The sequence below is a fragment of the Choristoneura fumiferana genome, chromosome 17 (genome assembly GCF_025370935.1).
Source record: "Choristoneura fumiferana chromosome 17, NRCan_CFum_1, whole genome shotgun sequence".
Taxonomy (NCBI): domain Eukaryota; kingdom Metazoa; phylum Arthropoda; class Insecta; order Lepidoptera; family Tortricidae; genus Choristoneura; species Choristoneura fumiferana.
In genome coordinates this window covers 14,730,772-14,749,319 of record NC_133488.1, presented here as the reverse complement: position 1 = coordinate 14,749,319, position 18,548 = coordinate 14,730,772, and the positions used below count along the sequence as shown (strand labels likewise).

Genomic DNA, 18,548 nt, shown 5'->3' with positions numbered 1-18,548 from the left:
ATATCGAAAATACAAACCAGTACAGACACAGTACAGTTTAGTTACAGTTTTTGTCCAGTGGTAGTGTACGCAGTGGGTATGGCACGCAGCACGGAATGCTGAGGACCTGGGTTCGATTCCCAGCGCTGGTCTCTTTTTCTGGTTTTTCTTTGCATCCATGTCTCAGTTTGTATTTTCGATAATTATTATTTATGAAGTATTAATAACGTCCTCCATTTTTAAAGTCAGTTAATAATAAAGCAAAGAAGTGCTGATAGCACAATTATACTGTTCATCGATATCTTACTGATAACAAAATGTTCACCAAGATTTGAAGTAAATCACGAACCGAATGCACGCATAATTATTTTATTTATGAATTAAAGTACTAAAGCGTAATAAAATAAACGCGCAGCACACAGAGCTTACTAACGAACGACTGGTTATAGGACATTTCCCCAGAATCGTCTTATTCCTAGTATTTAGCTAAATTTCTTGTCGCACATTTTCCTATTCTTGATTTACACCAGACGTATTTATTTCTACCTAACATGATTTTTCCATTCGATATCGTCACTTTAAAAAAACTCGTACCTCAAAATAGATCATTTTTCTGAGTGCACTTTATGGACGTTATATCGAGGTTAAATTTTGTTGACGTATTGATTTTAGATACGAGATTTTTTCAAAGTAGTGACGATATTTTCCTAAATGCTTTTTTTCCCAATATGTTTTTTTATTGAAGCTTATTTTCACAATCGCGTTTTTCCCAATTTTAATAGACACAGAAACAGTGTCGACGGAGCTCCGCGTTTGTATAGTTTTGGCCCTTCGGGCTTATGCAAACTTAATATTACCTAAACCTACCTATGTTTCTGTGTCGATTAAAATTGGAAAAAAAAGCGATTGTCAAAATAAGCTTCCGTAAAAAAGCATATTGTTTTTTTTTTTTAGGAAAATCTGCGAATGGAAAAATCATGTAAGGAATAAATACGTCTGGTGTAAATTAAGAATAGGAAAATATGCGAATGGAAATTTTGCTACTAGGAAATTACGATTTTGGGCAAATGTCCTAACCCCCTTACTAACTACTACAGTGATTCCTAGCTATGGGCACAACAAACACAAGGCAGGCCAATAACCTATTCCGATCATATAGCTAGACAAATATTAAATTCTTTGATGACACAACTTTGTACGTATGTTATCCCTTGACAATAATTATTTATACTGTGTGTAAGCTTCTCTGGTCCATATCAGATTCTCTTATATGTTGGCACACAACACAACCTGAGTAGAAACTAAACAACGAACTAACGATTATGTTCAAGACCAGCCATTAGGGTAAACGACATGTAACGGTGAGCGCTTAGTAGCGTAATGAAGTAAAACTTGACATTCAACGAGAACATAGCGATTTTATTGGTATGATCGTCGTATAAGGAACACGTAGCTAATTTACATAGGCATACGTGACATGAAAAGCAAGCAAGAGCTACTGTGAACTTGCGTAAGTCCTCATTTTCTTAATTTGTAGAATGTTAGGACAGGAATGTTTTGCGTGAGGTCCGCGCACGACATTAGGCAATGCAGTTCAGTTGCCCTCGAATGCAGATGTAACAAACACTGTTCAACAGATCCACAAAAAAAATTGAAGCGGAGTGGAATTCAGTATTAAAATTTCGGGAAGGAATTTAGAAAATGAAACCAACATCATACACCGCTTAGCCCTTATGCTTTCAGTTTAGCTAAAATATTTCTTCAAATGTTTCCGTTTGAACGAAACCCTACTTGAAAATGATTTCTCTAGGGTAGATGATAAAGCTGACAAATAATTTTAATAAAATGTTTTCCAATTCCTTTTTAACCTTGAACATGGCCATATAGAAATGAATTATACAAATCTTGAACTTTGTTTCTTTACTTGTTCGTAAATGGAGAAATGATCTTTGGTTATAAAGTTAGTGGGTTTATATGTAATAGGTTTCTTGTAGTGTAGGGTGGCCGCCTACGCGATTTGCTTATCGATCGCCCCCTCCCGGCGCCGGCCGGCGACGTCAGAGCCGGAGTGCGTCACGAGCACGAGTCCTTTTTAACCGACTTCAAAAAAGGAGGAGGTTCTATGTGCCAATGTTTGTATTTTTTTTTTATGTATGTTCGCCGATTACTCAGTCAATTGTGGACCGATTTTCAAAATTCTTTTTTTATTCGAAAGGGTACTCTTCTGAGGTGGTCCCATTGTCACCAAGTCAAGATTTGATGATGGGATCCTAGGGAAATCGAGGGCAAACCTCAAATTTTATAGGCAAACCTATAACGATTTTGGCATTTTTAGCATTAAGATGAGCATTTACACTCAGAAAGTATCATTTGGTAAACTGGAACTGATGAAGAAGACCGTAGATGACCAATGGAACTCGCCAAATCTAAGTAATCCTCGCTGGTCTATAAACGATCATTATTAATATACCTAGATAGGCGACTAAGAAGGAGCTTTAAGTTAATGATTCTTTCGAACTGATCTGATGCTGAAGCCGGAAGGTAGGCAACGGAACTCTGTTATAAAACAACGTAACTAAGTCGTGTTTGGGCTTCATGGAATCGTTGTGAGATGTGCTTTGGCTACAATTTTTAACAAAAAAAAAAGTAAAACCGACTCCAAAAAAATAAAAAAATAACAAAAAATGGAACCGACTACAAATTCCTTGAAAATATTTTACTAGCACTAGGTACCTATTAGCTTGAAGTCGGTGACTCAGCACTACCCAGCAGGATGGATTGAAACCCATAGTATGTATGTAGGTAAGGTAGACGACTATTGTTCCATTCCTGCTGGCTCGTGCTGAGGCACCGACTTCGAGCTAGTAGGTACCTAGTGCTAGTAAAATATTTTCAAGGAATTTGTAGTCGGTTCCATTTTTTGTTATTTTTTAATTTTTTTGGATTCAGTTTTACTTTTTGTTAAAAAAATTTACACCACCTCATTCATTCAACATTCTCCGAGATTGCGGTGGATGCTTGCAATCAGTGGATTAGCCCGAAATATGATTACATAATATAGTATCTATTTATATCAAACCTTCAACGTTGTTATCACAAACCCCGATTTAAGGTGTTAAGCTACAGAGAAAGGTCAAAACTAATCAACTATAAACAAATTATACCGTAATGTAACTCTACGATGTGTAGTAGGTACGGAAAATTAAAATTACGAAGGGGCTGTTTCACTATCCATTGATTAGTGTTAACTGACGGTTAAATGTGATGCCGTCTCCGTCTATTCGAACAAAACAAATAGGGACGACATCACATTTAACCGTCAGTTAAATTATATCGTTAATCGTTATCGTTATGTGAGTGACAACAAATCACACTCCCAGACCAACACCGCATCAACTCAAAATAATACACCGTTTTAATTTAGACTTAAAACAAATTGTGGAAGGTCTAAATTAAAATGGCGTATATAGTGTATAATATAGATAACCTAACCAACAAAAAGTTGGAAAACCCCCGACTTTGTCACTTCCAAGTTCAATATCTCAAAAACGGCTAAACCGAATTTGATGAAAGATGTCTAAGATAAGAACCATCGCTAGAAAGCCTGATTTCAAATAAAAAAAGCGCATTCAAATCGGTCCACCCGTTTAAAAGCTACGGTGCCACAGACAGACACACATAGCGGTCAAACTTATAACACCCCTCTTTTTGCGTCGGGGGTTAAAAACTAATAAACTTCATTTAGAGGCCGAAACAAACATGTGCGCGATCTTATTACTTTTGACGATTTCAATACAAATTCTTATAACTGACATTTATGTAAATTATAATGTAATTAATGATGTATTGAATGAATAAATAAACTAAACTAAAAAACAGATCAAATAACTCACGGTCAGGCCGTCATAAGGTTTCATGCGAACGATAAATGGCGTTTAACAACACAGGGGTTGAAGCAAAAGCAAAAAACGGTTCATAAAGGGGAAAAGTCAAAGACAACTGTATTGATTTTGCTTACCATGCTAGCGTTAAGCGCTGGTTATATAAGCATCAGTATATCACAAATGTATAAAGCACTATATACTTTCTTATTACTACTAAAAGGCAACCATCGCCAATAGCAAGCTTTTCGCTGTATAAAGATGACGTTGAAAGAGCATTATAACAATGTCGTTATACTTGTGCGTGTACGCGCACATACTCTGATATAGGCAGAAGCTGAATGCACATCGCATAAGGTAGTTTGTGGCAGCGAAACGGCGGCGGGGCGAAGACGGCATTCCTTGCGCTCCACAGAGTTGTTTAGCCAACGGGTCTTGGCTTGGACCTCACAACACAATGGGTTACATACCACATTTTACGAACACTGCAAACTGAGAATTAAATTCCATTCAACTAGCCGGTTAGCTAGACGTATCCTGCTAAGTACATATACTATGTTTTAATATTAAGCAGGAAAAAGCTCTTAAGATGATTTTGATAAAAACTTAAAACTTCAGACTTCACTCGTAAAAGAATGAGCAAGTTGAACAGGTTGACATTGAAGCCGGTACCTGCGTCTTCGCCATTATACGATGAGTCATTCGCTTTAATTGAATGGACCTGAATTGAATACATTTCTACAGATGAAGGAACGTCATAATCTTAAAAAGAGGCAGATACATTTCAAGGTTTGCAGTGATCCAACACGCATAACTGTTACATTCAGTGTTTATTTTAGGAGCACCTGGTTATTACTCGCGAGTGTTTTGGTTTATTTATAACAAGCTGTCATCGCACATCTCCAGAGTTCAGTAGGTGAATAGTTAATTTAATCCATTGACCGTAAGTTTTGTTTTCTAACTGATAAGATCTTACATAATAAGAGCTAGATTAAGATCTTGATAGATTATGGTCATAAAGCATGATGTAATGTAACGTTTTTGTCGTTGTTAGGATATTCAAATGTATAACAAATTGTGATCTTGATCGATTATGATTATAAGGTATGATGCAAGGTTTTTTTGTTGTTGTTTGGGTGTTCAAATGTTCAACTCTCGATTTGACCCAGTTAGCGGAGCAGTGATGGGAGGTCTCATCGACACGCTTATTCGAGACCGTTATCGTTTAAATCATTTGAATAGAACACCGAATAAGATTGCTTTTGATCCACATACTTTCACTGTCATTATCTCAAGTATCTTGAGAGATGATAAGGCACTTCCTATAAAGTACTTCTCAGATGATATTTAATTAAAACTGGGAACAATGCATAGCAAGTCAAACTTAATAAAATTTAAACGTGCGAGTAAAGTTATACAAAGTCAATATTTGTGCTTTCTACAAAAACCTGCATAGTTGTAGGTACTACATATAAAGGTATTTCAACTCCGGACTGCTATAAAGTTCAGAAACACCTGCTAATAGACACATAAAAAATACTCATTCTACTTTGCTTGCAGATGTAAGATAAACCGGTATGGTAAGTTATTTATAGTTATTTCGGGCCTCATTTCATTTTATAGCAAAAGAAGCTTCGCATTCTGACACTGAACTAAAAAGTTATGGTAACGTAATAAAACCGTATTAATTCAGCAAGCGGCACGCAAGACAGCTAGAACGGTGGAATTGCAATCTTCGGAATTAAGAGTATCGTGGACCATATCCATCCAACGAAATGTTACAGTTTTAATTCGTGATCGTTATTTTTAATCAACAGACGCGTTCGACGACCCCGATTCGTTACGTAGCAGATTCAAACGGAAGGCAGAATCTGCCCAATCTACGAAGATTGCTATCTCAGGGTGTGCGCATTTAAAATTGTCACCAGTTGGTGCGTTTTCGGCCGCTTTCTGATCGTTTCTGATTCTGGTCCACATGAATGACGCAACGAACGAGCTTACGTATTAGTCGATCGGTGTTCGGGTGCGGCACATTTATGGAAAGTATGTTAATACTTTGATCGCATTTCTTTAATGAGCTTACATAATGTTTAGACAAATTTTTGACAACTAATAACGCTTAACACGTAAAGATGTTCTTGAAGGTACAATGATAGCGTGTGAATAGCGTGACCACATCTTTGTTTAGATAGGCACGGTGTGGCTCGCAGTTGTAGTCGTAGATCACCTTTCACCGAGCGAGCCGCAGCAAAGGGTATGTCAAGGAACGCCGGGGCATTTTAGGTCACAACAACACAATGGGAAATTAGATATGCGTGTCCGTGTCCGACTTTTAAGGATTTCGTAAATCATTAGGATTATATTGTGGACGCAATTGTAAAAAATAATTGTGACTTAATTAATAGTGTCATGACACTTATGTAAGTGTTGGCATCTGTTCATGGGTTTTCTCACATGTTTGTTGTATTGTAACCAGTTGGTAAACTAAACCGTTGGGCAAGCGTGACGTAAGTCTATTGTCTAAATAGGCAGTGTTGACACGTATGCGTACAATTTTGTCTAGCAAACATCAGAACACAGAAAAGTTTTGGGACAGCCATGTATTCAATAAAGAACTGCATTTTAGTAAATGGAAAACGAGAATTTTACATGTAGATATAGATGTACTATGTAATCTAGTCTCTCTAAAAACAGTTCCCGCTAAGTCAGACACACCTTATGACATGTAATCATAGGTCCACAAATGGTTACGGGGTAAAAACATAGTACAAGTAACGATGATAGGATTTCTAGTACTAGGTAGATGAAAGAAAGTTGAGCATGGCTCGAGGAAGGCCCCGACAGAGTTCAACGACACCCTGCCATAAGAAGAACACTGTTACTTTCAAAGGTCGACGGAGCGAACGAGCGACCCCGTAATCGCCCACCGACGACAATAGGCAAAAGCAGTGAAGATCTTTCATAGAGATAAATCACCATTTCATGCTTCGGAGTGAACCCCCTCGAATAAATTTCTATCAAATTAAGCCTTTGTAATAAACTACAACACCAAATGTGAACGCTTAAAGCTTATGAGAGCGTTACGTAACTACTGCAAAGGTTATGACTAGACTACACATGTAGAAGGTTTACAAAGTATTCAAAAAATAAACCAACATACATTGAAGAAAGGAATAAAAAAGTAATGGTTTTCAGATATAAAGTAATCTATACTAACTAAAAGCGCTATGCAAACATTATTTAGAGATATAGACACGAGATTTGTTCTTGTTTTAAAATGTGAATATTGCAAGAACGCGTGAGCTGCATACCAAATAATTTCATTCTCGCCAGTTGCCTCGTACAAAATAAATACTAAGCGTAGAGGTGGATCCACCCCACACATAATTTTACTGTATCGTATTTCCGTCGCGTAGGACCGACGGGTATCACACACACATGATACTTAGTTTGGACGCGAAATAACACGCGATCATGCAACACGCCATAACTGATACGTCGCGATCCATGTTGTACCACGTATCATATAATTCCCCACACATTGATATCAGATACAGGTAGGTATCATCTTTGAGTATGGTCGTGTTCTGATACAGTACCTATCATGATACGAAATTATGATTTGATACGTTTTACACCCAGACCGGTCTTTTGCTTTCATCCTTGATCTCTTGATCCTTGAGCCTTGGGGGAGGCCTATGTCCAGCAGTGTACGTGTTTCGGCTGACATGATGATGGATGATGATGACGATTTACACGGCGATCGACCTCGAGTTGGTTTTTCCTCAATTACCAAAGGGGATACGGTATCGCGATACGATACGTTGTTATAATACGGCTAAATGTGGACATGAACTAAAAGAATTTCTTTGCTTAGGTACCCGCGACTAAAGCAAATCTAAGAAACTCTTTTAGTTCAATATGATTGCTTATTTGAAGTCTTTTAGTATTTTTTATTTGAACTCCAAATGTGTTACTTTTACGGTCATCTCGTAAAACCATATCGAAAATACAAACTGAGACATGGATGCACAGAAAAACCAGAAAAAGAGACCAGCGCTGGGAATCGATCGAACTTAGGTCCTCAGCATTCCGTGCTGCGTGCAATACCCCCTTAACTATCACTGGACAGGAGTACAGACACGAATTTCTCCTATGCACACATATCTTTGGTTGCTTTTTTACTACGCTACTTATGCAGCAGCACTAGCGACAATCTATTTCGTTCTCATCGAGAGACGTTACATTCTTACGGAACTAACCGCTCACCCAGACAAGAGATATCGCTTCTAAGCAATCAAATTATGATTGGTTATTTGGAGTCTTTTAGTATTTTTTATTTCAACTCCAAATTTGTTACTTTTACGGTCATCCCGTAAAACCATATCGAAAATACAAACTGAGAAAATCTTTTAGTTCATTGATATGGACCTCCGCAAAGTAACACCTGACTCAATCAATTATTACAAATTTGGACATACTTTTTACAGGGCAATGCTCGTGATACGTTATGCCCAAAGCGTCTTAGGAAACGCATGTTCGATACGGATACGATGCACTTGATCTCAATATGCTAAAATTACATAAACGTGGACGCACCTAAGATTCTTATAAAATCAAACACTGAAAGAATAGAGACACTAGACATCATAGACAGTTACTCAGACGTGGAAGGAAGTAAGTCGTTACATACTGTTATACAAACATAACTGAATTTGCTATGCAATAGGAATCGTTAAGACTTAGGTAAGAAACTTGTTTAGCGTATTATATTTATACCGGGTGTGTGTCTGTATTCGATATTTCCAGGTTTACGATTATTGTATAGAACAAAGATCAATCTAATGCGACAGGGAAAAGCAATCCTGAAGCCGGAAGAGTCGCCGTGTAAGAGATTAGACAACGCCGCTCCCGTCTACGCATATAGTCAGATTATTTTTGACGGATGGATACTAAAATTAATTTAAGACCTGCTGCGAGGTGTCTTCAAATTCTTCTGGAATATTTCAGCAAGGTTCGTTTGACTGAACGTGAACACCAAAAAACCTCCAGAAATAGGTATACAGAAACCTGCTTCTTGCGAATACGCTTTTGTGATCTGCCTGAGGTTACCTTGTATAGCGTGGGGGACGCCACAATAGAGAAAACCTTCAGGCAGATATCATACCAGAACAAATTTTCATACGTTTTGATGAGTGTGTTTCTATTCAAATAACGCAAACGGATAGGTTGTAATGTTTGTTATCCGACAATGCTCAAACTATTTCGCCTAATAATCCCAATTTCCTTTTATTGATTAGTAAACACCTTGAATAATGATGCCAAAACACAAAGCCAATGTTTGACTCATTAGTAATTCGATATTTATCTACTACAAGGTTCCATCCAATCGTATTTTTGCCGTGTTATTATTGTACTCATTATACTCTTATTTAAAACGTTGGAGTTGGGACTCTTGGGACAATCAGAGGACTCTTTACCTATACCTAAATACGAACAGCTTCTTAATCGTTTTGTTGATGGAACTGTTGAAGATAGTTATTCAGTAACTTATTTCGTCTAGTTATAAAATGTATCCCATTATGCCACAAATTGATATTTTTAACTAGATAACGTGTATATCTAATCCAAACTAGTAACCTTAAGAAAATTACCCACCCGCATTAGTTTTCTTTGACCTAATTAATTCTAACAGCGTAGGTACTTACATACTGTGGGAACGCTGAAAGTTTCTAGCGTCCGAGCAAAGTGTCGGAGAGATTGCGTTAGTGGCTCGACCTTGCTGCTGCCGCAACTATTTGCTTGACCGAATTCATTGAAACTGTATTATTTCAAAAACTTTATCAAGCACTTTTTGATAATAGTATGTATATCGGGGGCCGATCGTAAAATCCGCCAAATCACGAAATTCCTAGGCATATCGTGAAATGGCGCCATTACATGAATTGGCTAAGGGACATCCGCCATATCGTTCAAAACTCGCCGTTTAACGAATTGCCTTGCCTAGTGACGCCTAGGCAGATCATGAAATTCCTAGGCATATCATGAAACACCACCATATATAAAACAAAAATCTAGCCATGAAAACCAGTAGGTTTCCACTAGCGATGTGCGAGGATGTGTTGCGAGCAATGTGTTTTTCATGAATTTACCTCGCCTCGCTACGCTCAGCTGTTTCCACTAGAGATGTGCTGTGCGAGGATAGATAAATGAAGCGTTTTTATTGGTTCGTGAAAAACACACCCCTCGCAGCACATCCTCGCACATCTTTGGTGGAAACGCAGTCTCAACTCTCACAATATGGAAATACTTCAGCCACATGTCAAATAATACAAGCTCTTGTAACTTTATAAACCAATACCCGACCCAGTCAAATTATATAAGAATAAGGTATGTACAATCAGATTAATCAGGCTTGCCACAAGAAAACCACAAGCTGTTAATAATTGCAACAACATTATCCTATATGGTAGTGACATATTTGCACTGAGCCGAGCTTAAGCAGTTCATTTCTACAGTGTTTAGCCCCCTTTGAGAGTTACGTCGGTGTCTTACCTAGCTTGGAGATTGTTAGTGCTAGAAAGCTATAATTTTGCATGAGTATACCTATATGTTAGCCTCGTTGTAAAAGTGGTAAAATTAAATAAAAAAAAAAAACTTTTAAATTAATAGCTGTATGTAACTACTATCGCTCATTTTCTGTCTCATGACATAATTTATCTCGTCTCGTTGGTTTTGCTTTAGAAATAGTGAATCTCTTTTCATATTTGTTATAACCCCCCCCCCCTTGGTCATTTCAAATTTCAATATCTCAAAAACGCCTAAATCGATTTTGATGAAACATTGGTATCTAAGAACCAACGCTAGAAAACCTGTTAAAAAAAATCTCATTCATATTGGTCCACCCGTTTAAGAGCTACTCTGCCACAGACAGACACACAACACACAGCGGTCAAACGGCAATAAAAACGACTATTTTCGTTTCTAAAATCGAAGCTAATCCTCTTTCGGAATTAGAAGATTCGTGTGTTAGCCGAACATGTGTTTGTTTGTATACGGGCCAATCAACTATTTTACCGACACTTTCGGCGTCTCCTGCGTTACCAAAATTGTCTCTGGCGTTACCAAAAAATCATACTTCCAACAAGATATTACACGGTTTAATAGATTGAACTTACGTAGGATGGCATGTATTCATGTACACCATCTATTAAATTACAGAAAAAATATGTTACTTACAAAAATCTGCAATTGTTTGAAAAATGTCGCGGACAGATTAGTGTCGGTAAAAAAGTTGATTGACCCATACAACCCGAAACACATAGAAAATTCATATATCTAGACACACGGTAGCGTGTCAAGCCAAGTTTAAGCTACCAGAACTGGCAAGCAGCACCGTGTGTAATTTTACGCGAACCACTTGGAGCCATTATTAACCCCCTCATAACTCATAAACTATTTCAAACTCAAACTCACAACATTTATTGACAAGAAAAACACACGCACATTCACATCATGACGACCGAATCGGATGTCCAAGTGGTTAGTGAACCTGATGGTTTCCATTCTCGGCCGGGGCAGACCTTTCCATGAATAATACAAATATTTGTTCTCAGGTCTTGGATGTTTAAATATGTATTTAAGTATGTATTTATCTATATAAGTATGTTTATCTGTTGTCTAGTAACCATAGTACAAGCTTTGCTTAGTTTGGGACTAGGTCAATTGGTGTCAAGTGCCCTATGATATTTATTTCTTATTTATTTATGTCAAATTTGGCTCATTCATTGAGACTTGTGAAATACATTATGTGCACCAAATTTCATAAACACACCTCAAACGGTTATTTAGATATTAACATCCAAAAATCGACATCTTTATCACTGTGACTCACCTATAGATCAAAACTCTAACCCAGTTCCAGGTGACCTAGAAAGTTCAAATTTAGCATCCAGATAGGTAGTTGGGTGAATACAAAGGAATAAATCAGAAACTAGTAAATTTTTATCATTTTGTTATAATTTTTAAATTAAATTATGTATTTCTGTATAAAAAGTAATGCTCTCCGGTGGCAAATGCACTAGTCCCAAAACGCACTATTAGTCAATACACTCTAATTTCGAAAGCCCCTCTTCTCATAAGAAACTAGGCCCAAAACACCATATTTCCAAAAAGGCTCATTCTCGATTTACACGAGAACCAATTGAGAACTAGTCCCAAAATACACCTTTCCCAAAATACCCCAAATTGTGTTCACCTGTAGGTGGCGTAATACTTCATTCTACTACTTCATCCTAATTTTCTTCATTTTATTTTCGAATGACTCTTTGAAAAACTAAACCGGTGGGTGGAAAAAAAAAAAGGATGATATTAATTAAGTATATCAAACTTGCAAGGAAAACTATAACGGTTAAGTTTTCTTGAGAATTATTAGTAGTTTAAAAGTAAATAGCAGCCTAAGGTATAAAATATACCTAAACTTGGAATATTCCGTACAAAATACGAAATCCTTAGAAAAATATTACTTAATTTTTTCGTAATGGCTACGGAACCCTATTTCGGGCGTGTCCGACACGTTCTTGGCCGGTTTTGTTTTCATTGACTACCTGTTAATTGACCTAAATAAACTAATGTCCCTTTCTGAATCAAAAAATAAATGGTCACATTAATCCCATACTATCCATACTAATATTATAAATGCGAAAGTAACTCTGTCTGTCTGTCTGTCTGTCTGTTACGCTTTCACGCAAAAACCGCTAAACCGATTTGGATGAAATTTGGTACAAAGATAGAATAGACATTGGAAAGAACATAGGGCTATCTTTTATCGCGAAAAAGAGGCTTTAAGGGTTGAAATAGGGGGTGAAAGTTTATATGGTGGAAGTTCACCGCTGTCAAAAATAAAACCATGAAACTTGGGATTTAGGCACTTAATAAGAAATAAGTCTGTATTTGTTTGAGCTTTTTAAAAAATCGACCTGTGAGGGGGTGAAATAGGGGATGAAAGTTCATATGGAAGGTCGTCATTATCGAAGATAAATCGATGAATCTTTATTAAACTTGCCATTTCGGCACGTGATTAAGAGATAAATAGACATTGTACGCGCGTTTTTTTTTTAATTCTTTCTGTGAGGGGTGAAATAGGGGATAAAAGTTTATATGGAAGATCGTCATTGTCGAAGATAAATCGATGTTTTTTTTATGAAACTTGGCATTTGGGCACGTGATAAGAGATAAATAGATATTTGTTCGCGCGTTTTTTAAAATTCTTCCTGTGTGGGGGTGAAATAGGGATGAAAGTTTATATATGTAAGAGCGTCATTGTCGAAGATAAATCGATGGTTTTTATGAAACTTGGCATTGGCCACGTGATAAGAGATAAATAGATATATTTTCGCGCATTTTTTTAAATTCTTCCTGTGTGGGGCTGAAATAGGGGATGAAAATTTATATGAAGGTCGACATTGTCGAAGATAAATCGATGGTTCTTTATGAAACTTGGCATTTGGGCACTTTGTAAAATAAATAGATATTTGTTCAAGGGTTTATGAAAATTTTACCCGCGAGGGGATGAAATAGGGGATGAAAATTTATATGGAACGTCGTCATTATCACAGATAAATTGATGAATCTTTGTGTAGGTATTCTTATTTATTTATTTTATTTATTTGACTGGATGGCAAACGAGCAAGTGGGTAACCTGATGGTAAGAGATCACCACCGCCCATAAACATCTGCAACACCAGGGGTATTGCAGATGCGTTGCCAACCTAGAGGCCTAAGATGGGATACCTCAAGTGCCAGTAATTTAAGTATTTAGGTATTCGATAAGAACTAAAAAAACCGGTTAAATTCGACTCGGACTCACGCATCAAGGGTTCCGTGCATAGGTATTTATGAATATCCAGTGTTAGCAGAGCCCATTCTAAGCTCATAAGCAAAATGTACGCAATGGGGGGTCATTTTAGATGGCTTATTGACATAGACAGTCAGACATGAAAAATTACGATTTTCAGATTTTTCTTACTTATTTCGCTATAAGGGGAATAAAATTTGCTATAAGAGCTATCTTTATACAAAATTTCAAGGTTCTAGGACAGCCGGAAGTACCCTTTCACTTTTTAATGACTTTAACTTAGAAGTTCGATTTTTTCACAGCTTCCGGGACTATTGACCTGAGTTTAGGGTTTTAATTTCAACTCGATCATACTCCGCACGTTTACGTGATAAAGGGTCTTGACAGACAGACGGACGGACGGACGGACAGCAAAGTGATCCTAAAAGGGTTCCATTTTATTCCTTTTGAGGTACGGAACCCTAAAAAACATTTGTTCCGGCTCTTTTCAAAATTCGTCATTTTTCATACTTGAAAATATGGGAATGAAAGTTAGTAAGGAGTTCACTATGAAGAATTAGTCCTTTTGTGTTGGCAGGGAATACATGTCGTATTGCTAAAATGTGGCTACCCGCAAAATATTTTGGTTTTATCAAAGAATGGCAGAACAAAAAAAAATAGTTTAGATATAAAGCAATGTATTAAAATAGGTTTATTTTCAGTAAACCGTAGAAGTTTCTATGGTGTATTATTGGCAGAATAGGTACCCTAAATAAATTAAATACTTTCCAAAGTTACTATCCACGCGGACGAAGTCGCGGGCAAAAGCTAGTATGATATACATAGTACTACATATTTAAAAAAAGTGTCAAGTCAAAACTCTCGAACGAAATATTTAGGTGAGGACTGAGTGAGACCTACAGTTCAAAGCAGAAACAAGACCGTTCGATCGCGTTTAGCCAATAGTTATGAAGCTCAGTGGGGCGTTGGGCGCTGCAATGTAGACGATTAAGTACGTTCAGTTTACGAGTTTATCGACATAGCTAACTGTTCCCTCAACTGGTACAATTAAAGAAGTTAAATTATAGACTTACAGCTCCTCTCGTTGCCGTTGCGACAACACCATTTTCATCGTGATTGGAGGCGCGAGGCGGCGGGCCCGGGATCACTGCACTAGAGTCTTGCTATTCACGCGGGTGACGGCGCGAACACCGTTGCCATTATAACACCTGGTGGAAGAAATACTGGAGTAGTAAAAAGCTGGTGGTGTTCTGGGATAAAATACATATACTTGCATAAGAAACATCAAAGATATACACATTTTTTCGAGTCAATTCAGTCCCCTTCGGCCACTTTGGAAATAAAAGGTTCGAAACCAGTTTAGAAAACCAAATTATTTGTCTTTTTCGGTAACCTGGTTTCGAATGAAGAAAAATAATTCTGTTTTCTAAACTGGTTTCCCATAAAGAATATAGAATCTTCTTTTGAAACTCATTCACGAATTTCAATATGTAAGTCATTGTAAGTATACAATCATAATGTTTTCACAATCGCGTTTTTTCCCAATTTTAATCGACACAGAATGTTAAGTTTACATCGGCCCGAGTATGTAGGCCGCTTCGGTGGCTTTGAGGAGTAAACCTCTATAATTAATCCAGCACCAGCAGGGAAGAGTGGGGAACCAAGCAATCTGTGGCATGCATTCACTTCAGGTGCAAACTAGCCTTTCCTGGAATCGAACCATTGCACACCAATGGCTGCAATACATGTCTGGCCTTACCCATCTCATATTATGATAATGTAATTGCTTGACTTTGCACATCTCTATTCTGTACTGCCACAACAAAAGCTCACCCTGTGGTAGTTGTAATTTTTATTGAGATGAAAAAAGCATTGGAAATTGGAAATAGCCCAAAGAGCCATGGAGAGAAGTATGATGCCCAAGAGATGAATAAACAAAATGAGAAATAAATTAATAAATATCATGGGACGCTTGACACCAATTAATTGACCTTGAAACTTAGCAAAGCTTGTACTATGGATACTAGACAACAGATAAACATACTTATATCTAGATACAAACATACATACAAAAAATTTTTTTTACATATTAAACATCCGAGACCTGACAACAAACATTTGTATTATTCATACAAATATCTGCCCCAGCTGGGGATCGAACCCGGGACCTCAAGCTTCATAATCAGGTTCTCTAACCACTTGGCCATCCGGTCATCCTAAAATAATAAATGAAGAATTGCAAACTAGAACAGTCCAGGGGTAACCTGTGTGTGATGCAAAAATTATTACAAGGTAAAAAGGAAGTGGTCCGACCAAGTTAGGTGAGGCCCACACAAACTTGTTGCATAGTATCCAAGAGAGGCACATGGATGCCGAAGATTACATTATTACTGAAGATGGGGCCTGACTTAGGTGTATGTACAAATTCCCACAGTGGTTGCCATCTTTTTTGACCTATCTTACTGACTCAAGACAAAGTTTTGTGGGCAAGCAAGTGCAGTTGTTTTATTCTGTGGATATTAACTCCATCCATGTGACACAGAGTTTCTGTCTTAATATTCCTATTGTAGGAATTATAAATAAGATTTGTCATTAGAAGTAGCGGGTATGGCTGCAATTTGGACTTACTGATTTTAGGAGAGGTTAAATTCAATGTAATGTTAAGCTATCATACCTGTTTGATCATTATAATCATGTTAAAGATTTTGGAAAACAAATCATTGGGTAAATTCAGTACACATTTACACCCAACTCAGATTTTACTAGATAAGGAAATTAAAAAAAAAAACTACACTAACTTACATTAAATAAAAAAAAAAAACCCATACTAAGTAAGAGTTTACTTACTTTTAATTTAGAAACAGCTAAAATTTACTGGTAGAGTAAAAGGATATTCACTTAGCATTAGTAAAAATATATGAGTAAAATTAAATGTAACAAGTATATCCTAGTAGTAGTGTGGCCTAGTGGTTAGAGACAACCAGATGGCCTAGTGGTTAGAGAACCTGACTACGAAGCTTGAGGTCCCAGGTTCGATTCCCGTGTTGGGGCAGATATTTGTATGAAAAATATGAATGTTTGTTCTCGGGTCTTGGGTGTTTACTATGTATTTAAGTATGTATCTATCTAAGTATATAATTATATTTATCCGTTGCTTAGTACCCATAACACAAGCTTTGCTAAGCTTACTTTGGGACTAGGTCAATTGGTGTGAATTGTCCCATGATATTTATTTATTTATTTATTTATATCCCATTATCAAGCAGGCAGTTTGGTGGCAACCTAACATTAGTGATATGGATACAAATTATCCAAGCCTTGACGTTGTAGCTATGTATGGAACTCCAAAATTTATCTGAAAACTCAATAAAAAAAAAATTGACAACATTGCAACAGACTACTCAAAAAAAACTGATAAAATAATGTTAATAGATTAGATTGGCATTGGAATTACTTATTTTCAAACCTAATTTACAAAATGTTCATGATCTTGACCATTTGACTACATGGTGTTCGTTCAATACTGTTGCTGAACATTTTTTTCTATGCAATCAAGATCTTTTTTACACAATCATATAGGAAAGAATAGCAGACCAGCAAATAATTATCTGTTTTTTTTCTTCTACATATATCTATGTATTTGCAGAAATATTGATCTTGTGCGGTTTTTCTATTTTGAGAGCAGTATTCCCATTGCGATAAGTTATTTTAGAAATATGAAATACCTACATCTTCTACAGTTCATGCTGAACGTAAATAATGAGTACTTATTCAGTTTCCCTTTTTTCGCAAATTAAATTAAATTAAAAATGCAGCAAGCGAGCACTGCAGTGAGTCAGAATCAGAAATTAAACGTCAAAATCTGTCAATTTGCCACATCAACCTAAACAATGAAATTATGAAATTTATCAGTATTAGGTTGCTTTGGGGATTACTATGCGTAATCCAGGATATATGCATAAATTTCTATCTAAAACTGACTGTACAAACAGTCAAATAATGTAACAGAACGGCCATATTGACCACATAACAGAGACGAACGAAGAAACATTCCAGTCACTACGTAGATTCGTTAAAATCTTATTTGTTTCGAATATAATTCAGTAATTAATACTTACAAAACGCAAAAACACTTAAATAAGCACTTTAGTCCGCAATATATATCACACAACCAACAAACACACTTCACAAGACCCAAGGCAGAAACCGTTCGTTGCAATGGCTCAATAAGCCGTTGTCGAGTTTCGATTTTTCTTTTCCCTGCTTTCTACGGTTGAATTGAAGTTTTACTACGACATCTATGATTTCATAAAAGAAACTGTGAAATGTTATTTTTCTTGGCTGGCAATACTAAATGCACAGATAAACAAAATATTTACATTGAAGCATAGAGAAATAGAGCACTTTTGCTTTTGTTTCGTTTGTTATCGGTTAAGTAAGCACTATAAAGTATTTTATAGGAACAGTCAGTTTCACATTTTACAAATAATTTATGCGTACTGATACTCGAACGAAATACTCATAGCACCAGTATTTTTCGAGCAGTAAGCAAAGTGCAAACACAGCGGGCCGGTGAAGAACAACAAATAATTTTCGTTAATTTCGTTAGTCTTGAACATGAAACTACCGTGAGACTAGACGTCTCCGAAGACGAAGGGCTACGGATTAGCCCGAAACATGTCGAGCTAAACTCGATTTAAGACGTGAGCTGTTATCCGGGTCATTATATTTAATATTCGTTAGTCTTAGTTGGTTCAGCTGGAGTGTATGTCGCATAAAAGCAAATCGGTACTTATTCCTATTTAAATCGTCACAAACAAAAGCACAAGTAC

The 18,548-nt window shown here is 36.8% G+C and overlaps 1 protein-coding gene across 1 annotated transcript in view; it reads right to left on the bottom strand.

The window, feature by feature from the left end:
- The window catches only part of LOC141436743 (lissencephaly-1 homolog), a 36,074-nt gene extending 18,083 nt beyond the window's left edge, over positions 1-17,991 (bottom strand). Inside the window, exons 1-2 of the mRNA XM_074099769.1 lie at positions 17,835-17,991; positions 14,790-14,924 (exon numbers count right to left, since the gene is read on the bottom strand). Coding sequence (XP_073955870.1) covers positions 14,790-14,827 — 38 coding nt within the window. The 5' untranslated portion in view covers positions 14,828-14,924; positions 17,835-17,991. The remainder of the gene's footprint in view (positions 1-14,789; positions 14,925-17,834) is intronic.
- Between the last annotated feature and the right edge of the window lie 557 nt (positions 17,992-18,548).